The sequence below is a fragment of the Argopecten irradians genome, chromosome 14, assembly GCF_041381155.1.
Source record: "Argopecten irradians isolate NY chromosome 14, Ai_NY, whole genome shotgun sequence".
Taxonomy (NCBI): domain Eukaryota; kingdom Metazoa; phylum Mollusca; class Bivalvia; order Pectinida; family Pectinidae; genus Argopecten; species Argopecten irradians.
Window position 1 is genome coordinate 6,118,285 of NC_091147.1, and position 17,678 is coordinate 6,135,962.

A 17,678-nucleotide genomic window follows, 5' to 3' on the forward strand; every position below is an offset into this window, starting at 1 on the left:
CTACCATTTTCAAACACTTTTGTAGATATTTTGTATATCAACAGGGAAAGAGTTGCTCTTTCTGAATCAGACAGAAAAATAGGGGGTCGGTATGCTTACTTTTGGCCCATTTAAATATTTGTTATTTTTCAATATTCTAAAGAATTTAGATTTCAAAAATTGTTATTTATAGTCACCCAGCAAAGTAAAATGTGTTACAAGGATTATACAAATACAAGTTACATTTTTAACTGCACGTGGCACGATAGACAATATACAATTATCAATTACTAAAATATGGACATTTAATTTGGAAATTTAACAATACTTATACCGTACTGCAAAAATACCATCATCTTTCTAATGAATAGAGACACGTTCTTCAATAATCGGATATTGTAAATACCTAAATTGTATTAGGCCACCCATCTTATGCAGACTGGAATCATTGATAAAACTGTGGAGTATATTTAATACGCGTATTCTTGATTTCTTCGTGTTTATATACAAAAAGAAAAGGAAAGTCATCCCCGATATTTGCATAATGACATATTCTTTCATGTTTCGCGACATTACGCCATCTTCCAGTCTCAATTGGAATTTTTAAATTTTATGTATGGAATATATTTATGATTACAGTATCCATTTCCGATAATTTTATAAGATTGGTTCGACTAGCGTATCAAATAATTTTAGTTGTAAATCTATTGGAATAAAACCCTAATGTTAGTAAAGATAGGGGAGCTACTGGATGGTGTAGTTGGGGTGAGTGATAGGGGATCATGACAGTGGTGTATGTAGATATACATACTGTATATAGAAAAGAACAGAGCAAAGTTGGTCATAAAGCATCGATAGTATAATAATAATAATTGTGTATGGGAATATCAAATGTGATCACAATGTCATTTTCAGATAAAAAGATGATATAAGTATCAAAGTCAAATAAACCGACAATCTATATTATGTTGGTAAATTGATACAGAATATGTATCATGGTACACTTTTATGTAAATTTAAATAGTGAAAACAAAATTGATAATATATGATTTAGTTTGTAAATGCAAATCTAAATGTGAAATGCAGCCGATGTACATGTATAACATTTGTACAATGTACATTACAAGAACAATATAGGATAATACAGCAATTAAATAACACAAGAGGTAGCAATTACTATTTGAGAACTCTCCAACGGAGTTGCCAACGCTTTCCGTTAGACTTATTCAATGAGGTCATTGAAATAAGTACCCCAGAAATCGATATATATGAAATAAGGTATTATTCTTCTATCTGACCTAGCCTTAAGCTACCATAGTTTGAGACAATTTACTATTGTTTGCCATTGCAGAAAAAGCAATCCCTGACATGTTTCAGATATGTTTTTATTTGAATTATTTTCTGTTAAACCTAAACAACTTCTTTTTTTTTAGTCTTGCTATTAATGTACCAAATCATCGTGTGTAGGGGCCATTTTGATTCTGTTGTTTGATATGGGTATTTCACAATAGTGTTGCTCATTGCTAAATGGTCAAAATTAACCTCAAAATGAAAAATTGCAATATTGTAGTTTAATATTGCCAAGTGTTTCTACGCATTTATTTTTTTTGTCTGTAATGGTTCTCACTTAACATGCTTTTTGTAATAGTAGCTTTGGTATTATTTGATGGTTAAAATGTGTTTGATAATTGCTATTTTTATTCATTAATAAAAAATATTCCAGGAAATATCAACAAAAATATGCACAAGACCAGGCAATGAGACTCCATCATACAATTTACTGCTTGCAACGTAATAGGACGCAACATGTCGCAGCACGTCGGGCTTTCAACCGCTATAAACCGTGATGTGCCATGACAGAACGCATCAAATTTGAAACGGCTATCATCCACCTTGGCTTGTCGTGAAAACCGCGAAAACCTGGACAAAACGGGACAAAATGTGCAGCCCATCTGTATCTACCGTGATTAAAAGTGAAAAAAAACGTGACAGAACGTTACAAAAGTTGAACGCTTTTGTGGGATGCCGGAGACCGTGCTTGCTGCCCGTTCCGCCACGGACCGTCTGCAAGTTTTAGCTGTTACGGCGTCGTACGTACTGTTACGTTTTGTTGCGCCATTCCCGTTTTATAACGTCTTGTTACGTTCACCATCTATACCGTGGATGTCGTGGCATACTTTTTGACAGTTTAAAAATCTGGCACGACATCCACTAAAATAATCACGGTCGCTCACGTTTGTCTATCACGTCCTTCTGCGTTATTTCACGTTGACCACGTTTTGTCCAAGGTAGCTTGAAACGGGGCTGACGTGGTCGCCGGGAACATATTGTAAACCTAGCATAACATAATAAAAGTGACTTGGTACATAAAATACACTCATTGATATGTAATATATTTCAAACTCACTATTTAAATGTTAATTAGCGCCCGACACAAGCCTCGCGTCTAAATGTTTGTGGCGTATCTAATAAGTGAACTCGTTTAATAAATCTGATATCACATAAGACATTTGAGATTCTCTATATCCTCATCCTCTTGAGATCAAACCTTCCTCATCCTCATTTTAATCTACCTTAATGTTTACACCCTGTGTCATTTATCTAGAAAACTAACCTATAGTCGTTTCTGATTTTCTCTGAGAGCTGCTGTAACTTTCAGTTGGAGGCGGCATTCAGGAAACCTCCAGACATAGATAAAGGGATTCACAAAACTATTCATTATGGCAAGAAAATAGGCAACGATTTGTTGTGGGGTAAACTGATACGTAAATCGTGTAGCAAAAATAAGCTTAAAGGGACATACAATATATTCCAAATTAAAACTACAAACAATATTTTGTATGTTGTCAAATACAAATGACGGTTATTTGCTCCAGTCAAACGACTATGTACATTAAGTTTGACGATTTTCCTTTGGACCAAACCGTATGCAATGCCGTTAATTATCCTACAACCGACACCAAGGCAAAGAAGGACACAGACACCGAATACTCCCAGAATTAACGTTCGATACGTAAAACATTTCGTACATGTAATAGAGACATCCAAAGCGGTCTAAAGACATACTCGTGATAGTGAACAAGGCGGCAATGTTCGACCCCATAGTCAATAGCTCTTGGTGATAGTGAGCAAGGCGGCAATGTTTGACCCCATAGTCAATAGCTCTTGGTGATAGTGAACAAGGCGGCAATGTTCGACCCCATAGTCAATAGCTCTTGGTGATAGTGAACAAGGCGGCAATGTTCGACTCCATAGTCAATAGCTATTGGTGATAGTGAACAAGGCGGCAATGTTCGACCCCATAGTCAATAGCTCTTGGTGATAGTGAACAAGGCGGCAATGTTCGACCCCATAGTCAATAGCTCTTGGTGATAGTGAACAAGGCGGCAATGTTCGACCCCATAGTCAATAGCTCTTGGTGATAGTGAACAAGGCGGCAATGTTCGACCCCATAGTCAATAGCTCTTGGTGATAGTGAACAAGGCGGCAATGTTCGACCCCATTGTCAATAGCTCTTGGTGATAGTGAACAAGGAGGCAATGTTCGACCCCATTGTCAATAGCTCTTGGTGATAGTGAACAAGGAGGCAATGTTCGACCCCATAGTCAATAGCTCTTATCTTGGTGCTAGTGAACAAGGCGGCAAATGTTCGACCCCATAGTCAATAGCTCTTGGTGATAGTGAACAAGGCGGCAATGTTCGACCCCATAGTCAATAGCTCTTGGTGATAGTGAACAAGGCGGCAATGTTCGACCCCATAGTCAATAGCTCTTGGTGATAGTGAACAAGGCGGCAATGTTCGACCCCATAGTCAATAGCTCTTGGTGCTAGTGAACAAGGCGGCAATGTTCGACCCCATTGTCAATAGCTCTTGGTGATAGTGAACAAGGAGGCAATGTTCGACCCCATTGTCAATAGCTCTTGGTGATAGTGAACAAGGTGGCAATGTTCGACCCCCATGGTCAATAGCTCTTGGTGATAGTGAACAAGGCGGCAATGTTCGACCCCATAGTCAATAGCTCTTGGTGATAGTGAACAAGGCGGCAATGTTCGACCCCATAGTCAATAGCTCTTGGTGATAGTGAACAAGGAGGCAATGTTCGACCCCCATGGTCAATAGCTCTTGGTGCTAGTGAACAAGGCGGCAATGTTCGACCCCATAGTCAATAGCTCTTGGTGCTAGTGAACAAGGCGGCAATGTTCGACCCCATAGTCAATAGCTCTTGGTGATAGTGAACAAGGCGGCAATGTTCGACCCCATAGTCAATAGCTCTTGGTGATAGTGAACAAGGCGGCAATGTTCGACCCCATAGTCAATAGCTCTTGGTGATAGTGAACAAGGCGGCAATGTTCGACCCCATAGTCAATAGCTCTTGGTGATAGTGAACAAGGCGGCAATGTTCGACCCCATTGTCAATAGCTCTTGGTGATAGTGAACAAGGAGGCAATGTTCGACCCCATTGTCAATAGCTCTTGGTGATAGTGAAGAAGACGGCAATGTTCGACCCCATAGTCAATAGCTCTTGGTGATAGTGAACAAGGAGGCAATGTTCGACCCCATAGTCAATAGCTCTTGGTGATACAGTGAACTGCGTTCAAGCGTCCGGATTAGACTCCTCCCTCAAATGTTGTAACATTCTGTTACGACAGCCAATGAAATCTCTGGGAAGTTACCTCGATTGGTTAGACTCCATGTAGTGTAGCGCAAACAATGTTGACTTCAAAGAAATCTACTGATTTGACTTGGTCACACCTTTGTACCAAAGATTTGTTAGCATACACTTGGAGATAAAAGGTTTCAAACATGTTTTTTTTTTTAATTCAATAGTACCATATAACCATCGAAAGACAACAACACTATATCTTGATAGCTTCGTAAAACCTTTCCCTGGAACATACACGGTTGTAGCTGTATATATAAGCTCAAAAAATATATTTGTTTAGGGTTACATTGGCAAAAAAATAGGGTCGGTAGGTAGCGATTTTTTTAAAATTTTTATATATATATTATTTATTTTTTGTCAAGTTCAGATGCAATAGCGAGCTGTTTACTAAACAGATATCAATAAAATGATTAAACATTAGTGTCTTTTACTCTTCACTCTTTATTTAACAATGAATAATTGGAGATTTGACTAATGAAGAAGGTATTAACAGATTAGATTGGCCTAGAGTAAAACTATTAATTGGAGTATCCCTTTAGGTACAGAAAAAAAATCAGGGTCGGGGGTAAAAAATTAGGGTCGGTTGGGTAACCCTAAACAGACATTGTTTGGCCTAATGTAGATGTTTCATGCGGAAGCAGACATCCCACGTCTAATTGTTAGTTGTTTGAATCGTTATGTTTAAAAGTATGCTTATAAATATGTAGATTTCTATTCAAACCTATGATAGGTTGTGTCTAAAAACCCTCTATTGTAGTTCAAGAAAGCATAATTTGACGTTTGGAATATACATGTACATGTATACAGTAACGACTCTCTAGCTGATGTGATTTCAAATAAAATAGTATTATTAAGTTAAGATACCAAATACCAAATTTCCACTCACTTTAACCTGTGACTATGGCTACATTTACCTGTAGGTCATGACTATATACGTACACGTAATGCTGTTTTTAATTGTTACGGTATTAATGATTGAAATTACGAAAGTTTTTGAATGTGTAACACCTATAACAGGTAAACTCCGCCCTCAGTTAGATTATCGCTGTTACTAAACTCAGCCCACAGTTTGACTGACGCTATTCCGAGCGAAAACGCGCGTACGACTGTTCGACCCCATAGTCAATAGCTCTTGGTGATAGTGAACAAGGCGGCAATGTTCGACCCCATAGTCAATAGCTCTTGGTGATGGTGAACAAGGCGGCAATGTTCGACCCCCTAGTCAATAGCTCTTGAAAGTAGCAGGTATATCGTTTAACGGTATCATCTGGGAAACCCAGTATGTAGAAAAGTCGGACGGCAAATGACATCCCATAGATGATGTCGCTGAGTAGGAGGTTCATTGTCATGATTTTGATTGACTCTGCTATACTTTTACATCTCCACATACACGTGAATGCTACCACATTGACCACAGACATGCACATACATAAAATGAATGGAAAGAAGCCACCTGCCCTGAACTAATCCGTGTCATTGTCACTGATGTTGGTGAGATAAGCAGTACTCATCCCTGAACCGTCCAAACACTTCCCATATGATATGTTTCTTATTTCACGTAAAAGTTGCTAAATATAAAACTCGCAAAAGCCAAATCTAGGCTAAGGACCTGTTGAGGATGTTTGTTTTTGTACTTTTTTAAATCTGTATTTTCTATGAAATACTGATAAAACTTCCGGATTCCTCATGGATGAAGGACTATTAAAACTGCATATGGCAGATTCTGTAACCAACCATGAGTGAAAGCATTGTACCACAAGGGTCGAGGCAACTGATGAGTCTTACTCCATCTCGTATCATTGATACACCTATTTCAACGATACTATAGCATTGCTTGTTTGCTTGATAGTTGTTTATATGCAAGATGTAGGATACAACCTCTACTCGAGACTTTGTCCCTCCTCCTTCCCCAACACGTGCTTGGGACCGGCTACAATGGAGCTGATAGCATTATCCCTTGAGTCATTATATGTACCAGACTTGAAAGTTATGTAAGAAACAAACTTATTTCCAGCTTATTTATATATCTGAATTATCAAGAAAAAAACAATTGTTGTGCAGCGTTAAAGTTCTGGCATTGTATACACGAAGACCTGTATCTAAAATATCTTTGATCTAGTTGTCAAGGTTACTTCTGTTTGTTTTCTCTATTCCATTCTAAGGCTCAGACGTACAGCGATCTGGAATATGAAACGAAATACAATGTATATAAAATGATGAATGATCTGATGAAATCTACGTCAGAAATTATTGAACTTGTTTTAAATAAATAGTATGTTATTTGTTTAATGGTAGTTTGACATTTTAAGTCAAACAATAACACCGGTACACAAGTGTATCACTCTTCGTTATGTGATTAAGATATTTGTATTAAGACATATTATTCTCTTTATTTCCTTCAAAATTGAAGATTATGTAAAGAATAACATTTAAAATGAACTTTAAACAAACTGCAAGTTTAAGTCTTAAAATTAGTAGTTAGTTGAGATTTAATCCTCAAGAGAAAAAGATTTCCTATTTTAAAATAGCCGATACAAAAAAATGGATTTCCTTATTTAAAATCCTATTCATCTTCATTTGAAAAACCAAAGGCTAATTCTTTATCCAATAAGGTATTACATAAATAAACATCTATAAATTGTGAAGCGATGACATGAACTTTAATCCAGATCGGTCTGAATATGTATATATATTTTCCCCAAAACAATGACAATGACAATATGTATATAAATAATGCAAAAACACAATCAGATTAACTGAGAGGTCGTTAATTTATAAGTATTACGTTGTCAAAATGCACTAACACGATATGAAGGGTCACCACTTACCACAGAAAACGAGGGGATCGACAATACTATAATAATGTATTCCTCGTCAGCCAGTACTGCTTCATTAATGACTGGTATTATATCGACATGTGTTGTCAACAATAAAATATTCATTTTATGTGAGACATTTTAACTTTTTATGATGTACAGTGGAAGAAATGCTTTTAATTTTGCAATATAGTTATCTTTTGATGCATTAATCTCTGTTTAATTCCAGATGCTTATATAAACATACAGACGTATAATGTTTTCTAATAAAAATATCCCAATTTCATCAGATAATGATCATAAATGTAATATCAACGAATATTTTTTTCAAATACAAAATAACACTAGATCGTTACAAAAGTTTGTAGGATACGGACTACTTGGTAATTGTAAAGCAACTAATTAATTAATTAATTAACTAACTAATTAATTCTAACAGTTCGGGGCCATCCGCCTCTAAATTAAAACACAGAATATATATAAATATAGAAATATTGCCTATATAAAGGATACAACATCGGTTATCTTCATAGCATAACCTAAGAAAAGTCACTTTTTTCGTTGTTCATTTCTTATCTATATTCATCGACGTATACGTATGGATATAATATACTGTATTGAGATATATATATATATGGTCTAACGATCTAATTCTAGACTACTGCTTGCGCTAAAACCAAATATATTAAAATCGCCAGTTCGCATATCAACATCTCTACATGTCGTTATGTCCACTCCTGAGCTATGTTATTGTAAATCGGAAGCCAGCTCGGCAAAGAAAAGACAAATCCCAATCATGCACTTACATTGTTGAGAGATTCTCTATATAGAGAGCGACGTTCAACCTTAAGGCCGTGCAGTGTGCCGTTGTTCGATTCTTGTGGTGTACATAATATGTCCAAACAACACAGAGCCTTCAGGTATGACATTGTCCAGGTGTTGATATTACGCGATACATGTACTTATCCTTGAAACTTCAAAGTTGGTCAATATGAGGTTCATGCAACTTCGCTAGCCAAGGGTATTCTCTTCCTACTACCCTTGGCATATTTCACTTCAGAATAACCGGCGTTCCATTTGCGGATTCGTACCAGTTGCACTAAAGTGATACGGCACCGCCAAATGGAACACGTTTTGATTTTTTTCCATGATGGCGGCACCCATATTAAAGAAACGCTTCGAATATAAAAGCTAGGTATTTTCGGTGTTAACGATGAAATGTATATAAAGATAATACCTAAATAGTTCCAGTACACATTGAAATAAACGATCCATGCAATTTTATCGGATATAAATACGCTCTGCCTTGTTTTCAACAAAGAACACATTCCGGTGACAAATGAAGAATCTCGGGTCCGCCATCTTGGATACAAGTGGTACGCTTCTGAAAACGAACCACTTGTACCGGTTCGGTTCGGGTGGTACAGCGCGTTCCATTATAGATACAGAAGGTTCGTGCCAGTTATTTCTGCAAATGGAACGCACGGTACGCGTTCCCGCACTGCGCCACCTACTTGATCACCGCAGTTGCGCTCCTACCATTTACGTATTAAGAAACCAATTAAAAAGCTCTTATCATTGTTATATGCTTGATAAAATGCTGCGCCCTATGAAACACGCATGTTGTTTGCGACAGATTATCAATAATTACCATCTGTGTGGGTTATTTGTTTATTAGTAAGTTCGGACACCAGTTTTTGTGATTTGTGCTAAAGTTCTGCAGTGTCGAATACTGTAACGAGATCGCAGTATATATTGTTTAACTTTGTGAAACAAACCACGCACGTATTAACTTTCCTATCTGTTTGGGGAGCAACGTTTCCAAGACGTTCATTTAGCTGGTCGAAAACATCTTATTGATTAAATAGACAGTAATATAACTTCGCTATATAGGTGTTGATGTTGACAGGAATGGCATGCACTCAATTTACAATTGTAGTTCATTATAATATCGCTTCAGTTCAGTTTTCTTGACATATCAAAGCCGGGTTTTCATTGGTAACCTGAATCTAGCCGCATCCAATCAGAATTTGAAAGCAAAAACACCTGTTCTGAAGTGAGATATGCCAAGGGTAGTAGGAAGAGAATCGGACTTAATATCCTTGGCTAGCAAAGTGGAGGTTCATGTTGTGGTTCATAGATGCGTGATAGGAAAGTAGAGGTCATATAACATTTCACACAGAGTTATTCGCATAGTCTTACAATGCATTCACAGAGTATGAAATGATGATATCAGAGGTATACCCCATACTATGTTATTAATCTCACATTATCTCATCAATTTTATAATTACATGGTCGAAAAACTAGGTCAAAAGAGATAGCGATAACATTCTCTGTTTTCTTGGTAATATTTGATGATAACATAATTTTTAATTACATTATTAAGGTTCACTTTCTTTCTACAAAAACACAGAATTTTCAGCTAATAAAGTATATTACTAGAATTCAACTTGAAGTAACTGCCGGAGATATGATAATTGCTACTTTTACATAAAAAGATGATAAGATACCAATTAAAATGCTGCTTCACAGAAAAATATCAACAACGACCTTTAGTTCACTTACTCTGTTTTTCCATAAAGAAAATAAATTAAATACCAGTCGTTATTGACTTGTTTTCTTTAACTTTTTCCCATTTAATAATTAGATTAACAAATCGTGTTGAAAATAATTAAAAATAGTCCTGCATTGAAACCGGCAGGAAAACGGGTATGGCAGAAACAAATCAAGAAACGAGATATTGAAAATCATTAAAAAATAGTCCTCCATTGAAATCGACTGAAAAACGGGTATGATAGAAACAAATCAAGAAACGAGATATGAGTTTCAATCGACGTATCTACCTGGTTGTTCGACTAGTATCATTGTCATGGTTTTGGTTTCTCCACAGCTAACTTAATCTGTATACAGCGCTAACACCAATGTACGATAGTATTCTCAATTAACCTCTACGGTAAACATATAAGAGTGTAATTAATCAAGCCTTATGACTATAACGTAAAATCTCGCCAATGTGCCCTCGTTTATTTGCCTCACAGCGTATAACTATAATCAAATCCGAGTTAGCACAATAGTTGCCCTCCATTTCTAAAGGACGTCTATATAGAAGTCAGTTCTAATGAAGTTCATCAAGCGATGACATGATTGAAAGAAAATTGAAGCCCAGGATTAAGTTAAATACTGTTGCTATTATCATTAACTAGTTTTTGTGTCAAGCAAAGAAATATACATGATCTTCAAAGCAACTGTGCAATAATTTGCTAATCAACATTTTTTTTTCAAAATAAACCAAAAGCGAAGCAGAAATGGACAAAACCTTGATTGACAAAACAATCTGCTTTTGTGTTTGCAGACAACGTATTTGTAGGAAACATCTGACAAAACCGTGTTTCTTAATAATAGGAGTGTATTAACAAGACGTATATGTAACCGTAGTACTAAAGAGACAGGCGACACAAAAGCATTTTTGTTTGGAAACTGTCAATGGATGCTCTTTGCAAATTGAAGTTACAAGAAGAGAATAACAATAACGTATATAACACAACCCTTCCAAATGTTAAATAGGACTTTTACCATTATTTTTGTTCATAAGCTAATCTAATTACTAAAATGCGCGTATGATTTACGATAATATATACTTTTATTTAACATGGTATACAGCTTATATAGTTTGTATTCCATGGTGTACAGCTTACATAGTCTGTATTCCATGGTGTACAGCTTACATAGTCTGTATTCCATGGTGTACAGCTTACATAGTCTGTATTCCATGGTGTACAGCTTACATACTCTGTATTCCATGGTGTACAGCTTACATATTCTGTATTCCATGGTGTACAGCTTACATAGTCTGTATTCCATGGTGTACAGCTTACATACTCTGTATTCCATGGTGTACAGCTTACATAGTCTGTATTCCATGGTGTACAGCTTACATACTCTGTATTCCATGGTGTACAGCTTACATAGTCTGTATTCCATGGTGTACAGCTTACATAGTCTGTATTCCATGGTGTACAGCTTACATATTCTGTATTCCATGGTGTACAGCTTACATATAGTCTGTATTCCATGGTGTACAGCTTACATACTCTGTATTCCATGGTGTACTGCTTACATACTCTGTATTCCATGGTGTACAGCTTACATACTCTGTATTCCATGGTGTACTGCTTACATACTCTGTATTCCATGATGTACTGCTTACATACTCTGTATTCCATGGTGTACAGCTTACATACTCTGTATTCAATGGTGTACAGCTGCTTACATATTCTGTATTCCATGGTGTACAGCTTACATAGTCTGTATTCCATGGTGTACTGCTTACATAGTCTGTATTCCTTGTGTACAGCTTACATATTCTGTATTCCATGGTGTACGCTAATACTGCTTAATACTTCTGTATTCCATGGTGTACAGCTTACATATTCTGTATTCCATGGTGTACAGCTTACATACTCTGTATTCCATGGTGTACAGCTTACATATTCTGTATTCCATGGTGTACAGCTTACATACTCTGTATTCCATGGTGTACTACTTACATATTCTGTATTCCATGGTGTACAGCTTACATATTCTGTATTCCATGGTGTACAGCTTACATATTCTGTATTCCATGGTGTACAGCTTACATACTCTGTATTCCATGGTGTACAGCTTACATATTCTGTATATTCCATGGTGTACAGCTTACATATTCTGTATTCCATGGTGTACAGCTTACATAATCTGTATTCCATGGTGTACTGCTTACATAGTCTGTATTCCATTGTGTACAGCTTACATATTCTGTATTCCATGGTGTAGTGCTTACATTCTCTGTATTCCATGGTGTACTACTTACATATTCTGTATTCCATGGTGTACAGCTTACATATTCTGTATTCCATGGTGTACAGCTTACATATTCTGTATTCCATGGTGTACAGCTTACATAGTCTGTATTCCATGGTGTACAGCTTACATAGTCTGTATTCCATGGTGTACAGCTTACATATTCTGTATTCCATGGTGTACAGCTTACATACTCTGTATTCCATGGTGTACAGCTTACATATTCTGTATTCCATGGTGTACAGCTTACATATTCTGTATTCCATGGTGTACAGCTTACATAGTCTGTATTCCATGGTGTACAGCTTACATAGTCTGTATTCCATGGTGTACAGCTTACATAGTCTGTATTCCATGGTGTACAGCTTACATAGTCTGTATTCCATGGTGTACAGCTTTCTGTATTCCATGGTGTACAGCTTACATACTCTGTATTCCATGGTGTACAGCTTACATACTCTGTATTCCATGGTGTACAGCTTACATACTCTGTATTCCATGGTGTACAGCTTACATATTCTGTATTCCATGGTGTACAGCTTACATACTCTGTATTCCATGGTGTACTGCTTACATATTCTGTATTCCATGGTGTACAGCTTACATACTCTATATATCCATGGTGTACAGCTTACATATTCTGTATTCCATGGTGTACGCTTACATACTCTGTATTCAATGGTGTAACTGCTTACATATTCTGTATTCCATGGTGTACAGCTTACATACTCTATATTCCATGGTGTACAGCTTACATATTCTGTATTCCATGGTGTACAGCTTACATACTCTGTATATTCCATGGTGTACTGCTTACATATCTGTATTCCGTTGTGTACAGCTTACATACTCTGTATTCCGTGGTGTATAGGTAACATACTCTGTATTCCATGGTGTACAGCTTACATACTCTGTATTCCATGGTGTACAGCTTACATACTCTGTATTCCATGGTGTACTGCTTACATACTCTGTATTCCATGGTGTACAGCTTACATAATCTGTATTCCATGGTGTACTGCTTACATACTCTGTATTCCATGGTGTACAGCTTACATACTCTGTATTCCATGGTGTACAGCTTACATACTCTGTATTCCATGGTGTACAGCTTACATACTCTGTATTCCATGGTGTACAGCTTACATACTCTGTATTCCATGGTGTACAGCTTACATACTCTATATTCCATTGTGTACAGCTTGCATACTCTATATTCCATGGTGTACTGCTTACATATTCTGTATTCCGTGGTGTACAGCTTACATATTCTGTATTCCATGGTGTACAGCTTACATACTCTGTATTCCATGGTGTACAGCTTACATACTCTGTATTCCGTGGTGTACAGCTTACATACTCTATATTCCATTGTGTACAGCTTGCATACTCTATATTCCATGGTGTACTGCTTACATATTCTGTATTCCGTGGTGTACGGCCTACATACTCTGTATTCCATGGTGTACTCATTACATATTTTGTATTTGATGGTGTACAGCTTACATACTCTATATTCCATGGTGTAAGCCTACATACTCTATATTCCATGGTGTACAGCTTACATACTCTGTATTCCATGGTGTACAGCTTACATACTCTGTATTCCGTGGTGTACAGCTTACATACTCTGTATTCCATGGTGTACAGCTAACATACTCTGTATTCCATGGTGTACTGCTAACATACTCTGTATTCCATGGTGTACAGCTTACATATTCTGTATTCCATGGTGTACAGCTTACATACTCTGTATTCCGTGGTGTATAGGTAACATACTCTGTATTCCATGGTGTACAGCTTACATATTCTGTATTCCATGGTGTACAGCTTACATACTCTGTATTCCGTGGTGTATATGCTTACATACTCTGTATTCCATGGTGTACAGCTTACATATTCTGTATTCCATGGTGTACAGCTTACATATACTCTGTATTCCATGTGTGTACAGCTTACATATTCTGTATTCCATGGTGTACAGCTTACATACTCTCTGTATTCCATGGTGTACAGCTTACATATTCTGTATTCCGTTGTGTACTGCTAACATACTCTGTATTCCATGGTGTACAGCTTACATACTCTGTATTCCATGGTGTACAGCTTACATAATCTGTATTCCATGGTGTACAGCTTACATAATCTGTATTCCATGGTGTACAGCTTACATATTCTGTATTTCATGGTGTACGGCTTACATATTTTGTATTCCACGGTGTACAGCTTACACACACAAAATGTATTCTTTATTCCATTATATGATATGTAGTGAAATAAAACACCGTTGTTATAAATGTATGACACCGGCCGCGATATCTATATATAGACATCACACCTGAATGTAGGTCAGGACTGCCCGGAGGACGAAAAGTTGTTACATCAACATTCTACATAAAAAATGGCGGATTACATCATCAGGCCTGCTGTAAAGGATGACTGTGAGGAGATCCTTCGCCTGATACAGGTCAGAAATACATAAGTGCGCGACACACGTGTTCGTATCTCATCATATTCAGTATACTGGCTGCATGTTTATACGGTGTCGAATTTAATTTGTGACTGAAAGATTTAGGCCCGGGACAATAATCCGTCCGTCAATTTTTATTTCCTACATTGTATTTCAAAGGCTGAAAACATTTTATTGCCTGAGGTTACTCTCGGCTGATAAGCAGGTAATATTTACCTCAGCAAGTGTTGTTTTAGCAGTTTAATTATTTCAAGTAAAAATAAATATACAGTATATACATATCAATTCCAAAATTTCTCTTATGAAAATACGTTTTTATTATAGGAGTTAGCCGAATTCGAAAAACTACCAGAGCAAGTGAAGATGACAGCTGAAAGTAGGCGTTACTGTTTATTACTACATATAATATTAACAAAAATATTATTAACGTTCGATATGAACTAAAAACGACACCAGATAAATATCATTTCGATAATTATTTCTTTATTTTTTTTGTAACAGTTGATCATCCACACAAAATATATCAACGATTAAAACACAAGTACACATTATGCATGTATGTGAACACCATTCTGTTGTTGTACAACTGGACAGAACCCAGAGCCTACAAACTATATGGTCAGTTATTAATTCCTAATATTATATGCTTACTTTAATGAAATCATGAATTATTGACATTTTTTATTTGGTTCAAAATACGAATTGACAAAATCAATATTTTGGCTCTAAATATCATTGGCAGTTTTTTGTATGGTGCAATCTGATTTGCAATATTGACTTATGTTTATTAGTTTATTTACCTGGCGTTTGTTTAATGTGAAGTACTACTTTGAGCGAGGGATACGTGGTGTATCCGTTATCAGTAAAACGTCATCAATAAAGAAAATGGAATACAAAGCAAATATACCGCAACTTCCCAAATCACACATGTACACATTAACACGTAACGCATCCAGGTCATTGCACATCAACCAACTTTGTATATCTCCTAGGTATCTCTTTCTGTATAGTTCCAGTTTAGATTCCATACACAATACAAGGCCTGAAGTCAAATGTTTGTGCAATAATCTTCCTATTAAATGCAATTGAATATTCAATCTCATCGTAATGAATGTCCTTCATTTAGCGCTGAGAAGAGACGGGTTCGGCGATCAGAAGTTTTTCACTTGTCTGGTTGTAGAGGCTAAAGGGAACACAGGTAAGGCTCTTTATCGAAACACATTGGCTTGTATTCACATCCATATATCATGATTCTTTCAAATTCTCTCAAATTATGAGACATCATTCTAAAATATTTGATAGACAAGAAATAAAACCACAATTATATTTGGTCTACCATAAGAACAATCATTTTGAATAATTTGTCTCTAAAGAAAACAGAAATAAAAATGAAATTAACGATTAGATAAAAGGATATTTATGTGAACGAAACCACAGGGACCTGGCACGATTTTTTTAACTAACAGTATACATATACAGGTGAGGGAGGTCAAGCTACCTTGTGGGGATATGCTTTGTATTACTTCGCCTACTCTACCTGGGAAGGACGTGTGATGTACCTAGAGGATCTGTATATATCGCCAGCACAAAGAGGAAAGGGTATCGGCACCAAGCTCTTCAATGCTGTAATAAAGGTATGTTTGCCCAGGCCACACATTAAACGTTTAAACCCGATGCTACCCAACCAGGTAGCTCAGAACCTTTAGTTTTAATGGAACTTCCAGAAATATGTGACCAGTCGGTGACTTATACACTATACACACCTACTTCCAACTGAAAATGGCCTTTCAAAGCATATCATTAGATAAGTTGGACCACTGTTATAACCCAAATTATGTCTCTATTTGATACAGATCGGAGTGGACCTGGACTGTCAGAGGATGCAGTGGGTGGTCCTAAGTTGGAACCAGCGGTCAATTGACTTCTACAAGGCACGTGGCGCGTTTGATGTGACTAGCAAAGAGAACTGGAATATTTTTCGGATGGACAGACCCGTGTTAGAGCAGTTGTGTAAGACATAATATCAAACATGATTTTACTCTGGATCGTTTATCGTGGACTATTTATTGCTGCTTTTCACAGTTCAAACGGCATCCTGTGGTGAATAGAGGTACACACATATACATGTAGTTAACTTCAATTAAATTAAACATTTTTTTAATAATTCATTATAATCGTATGGGGTCATTATTCAAAAGAAACAAGACATTTTTGCATTTATTGATTTTATCGTTAACAGTTTTAAAAAAATGTACAAAGTGCATATTACAAATGTATTAGTAGTCTTTTTAGTGCTTTATCATGCACCAGGAACATCGTGCTCAATAAAATTACTCTCGTGATATTTCTTTTGTGACACTTATAAAGCAATAATACCATGATACCTCAAAATGTGTTTATCCAAATAAGATTTGTTGTTGATTTTTGGTTGCACCAAAATAAGAAAAAAAAATGTATACAATACAAACAAATTCAAAGCGATGTCTGATCATATCATTACCATTCACTAATACGTTATGGTTATGTATTATATCAGATGTGTGTAAATAAAACATCAATAGATAGTTACACCAACAAATCCATCTATTGATTATTGTGAATGAATTGCTAAATAACTGATGTATCATGTACATTAACTGGCCAAGAGACAACAATAAATATATTATACCATCTTGATTGTGTTTTGCCATAACTGAATTGCTTTGGTCAGTGGTATATTTGTTCCGAGTAGGGAATTGAGAAAGTATTATACTGGCGTCATCTGCCATGAATTAATATAAATCCAAAACATGGGGTATTTTTCTATTACATAGCCATAACAACATACAAATGTAGCACTACAAAAAAGGGGTCAGAAACACTTGATATCGCACAACAAAGTAAGAGGTCAGAGAAACTTTACATCATT

General features: G+C 36.4%; 3 protein-coding genes across 3 annotated transcripts; 1 reads left to right on the forward strand and 2 right to left on the reverse strand.

The window, feature by feature from the left end:
• Positions 1-12,302: 12,302 nt before the first annotated feature.
• On the reverse strand, positions 12,303-12,890 carry LOC138308152 (uncharacterized). The gene has a single exon (XM_069249091.1). It carries the CDS (start codon positions 12,888-12,890, stop codon positions 12,303-12,305), a length of 588 nt encoding a protein of 195 aa, XP_069105192.1.
• A 191-nt stretch (positions 12,891-13,081) lies between these two features.
• Positions 13,082-13,762, reverse strand: LOC138308153 (uncharacterized). The gene has a single exon (XM_069249092.1). The coding sequence runs from the start codon at positions 13,760-13,762 to the stop codon at positions 13,082-13,084; it is 681 nt and encodes a 226-aa protein (XP_069105193.1).
• Positions 13,763-14,609: 847 nt separating this feature from the next.
• LOC138307386 (thialysine N-epsilon-acetyltransferase-like) lies at positions 14,610-17,446 on the forward strand. Its single transcript, XM_069248098.1, has 5 exons — positions 14,610-14,767; positions 15,095-15,146; positions 15,897-15,968; positions 16,250-16,404; positions 16,624-17,446. Exons 1-5 carry the CDS (start codon positions 14,702-14,704, stop codon positions 16,789-16,791), a joined length of 513 nt encoding a protein of 170 aa, XP_069104199.1. The 5' UTR covers positions 14,610-14,701; the 3' UTR covers positions 16,792-17,446.
• The last annotated feature ends 232 nt before the right edge of the window (positions 17,447-17,678 follow it).

What these genes read in the sequence shown, in the direction of transcription:
- LOC138308152 (XM_069249091.1), bottom strand. Translation starts at nt 12,890, where the DNA reads ATGGAATACAGAATATGTAAGCAGTACACCATGGAATACAGAGTATGT.
- LOC138308153 (XM_069249092.1), bottom strand. Translation starts at nt 13,762, where the DNA reads ATGGAATACAGAGTATGTAGGCCGTACACCACGGAATACAGAATATGT.
- LOC138307386 (XM_069248098.1), top strand. Translation starts at nt 14,702, where the DNA reads ATGGCGGATTACATCATCAGGCCTGCTGTAAAGGATGACTGTGAGGAG. An exon ending in AGAGGCTAAAGGGAACACAG is followed by an intron (nt 15,969 to 16,249) that starts GTAAGGCTCTTT and finishes ATACATATACAG; the next exon opens with GTGAGGGAGGTCAAGCTACC. An exon ending in TCTTCAATGCTGTAATAAAG is followed by an intron (nt 16,405 to 16,623) that starts GTATGTTTGCCC and finishes TATTTGATACAG; the next exon opens with ATCGGAGTGGACCTGGACTG.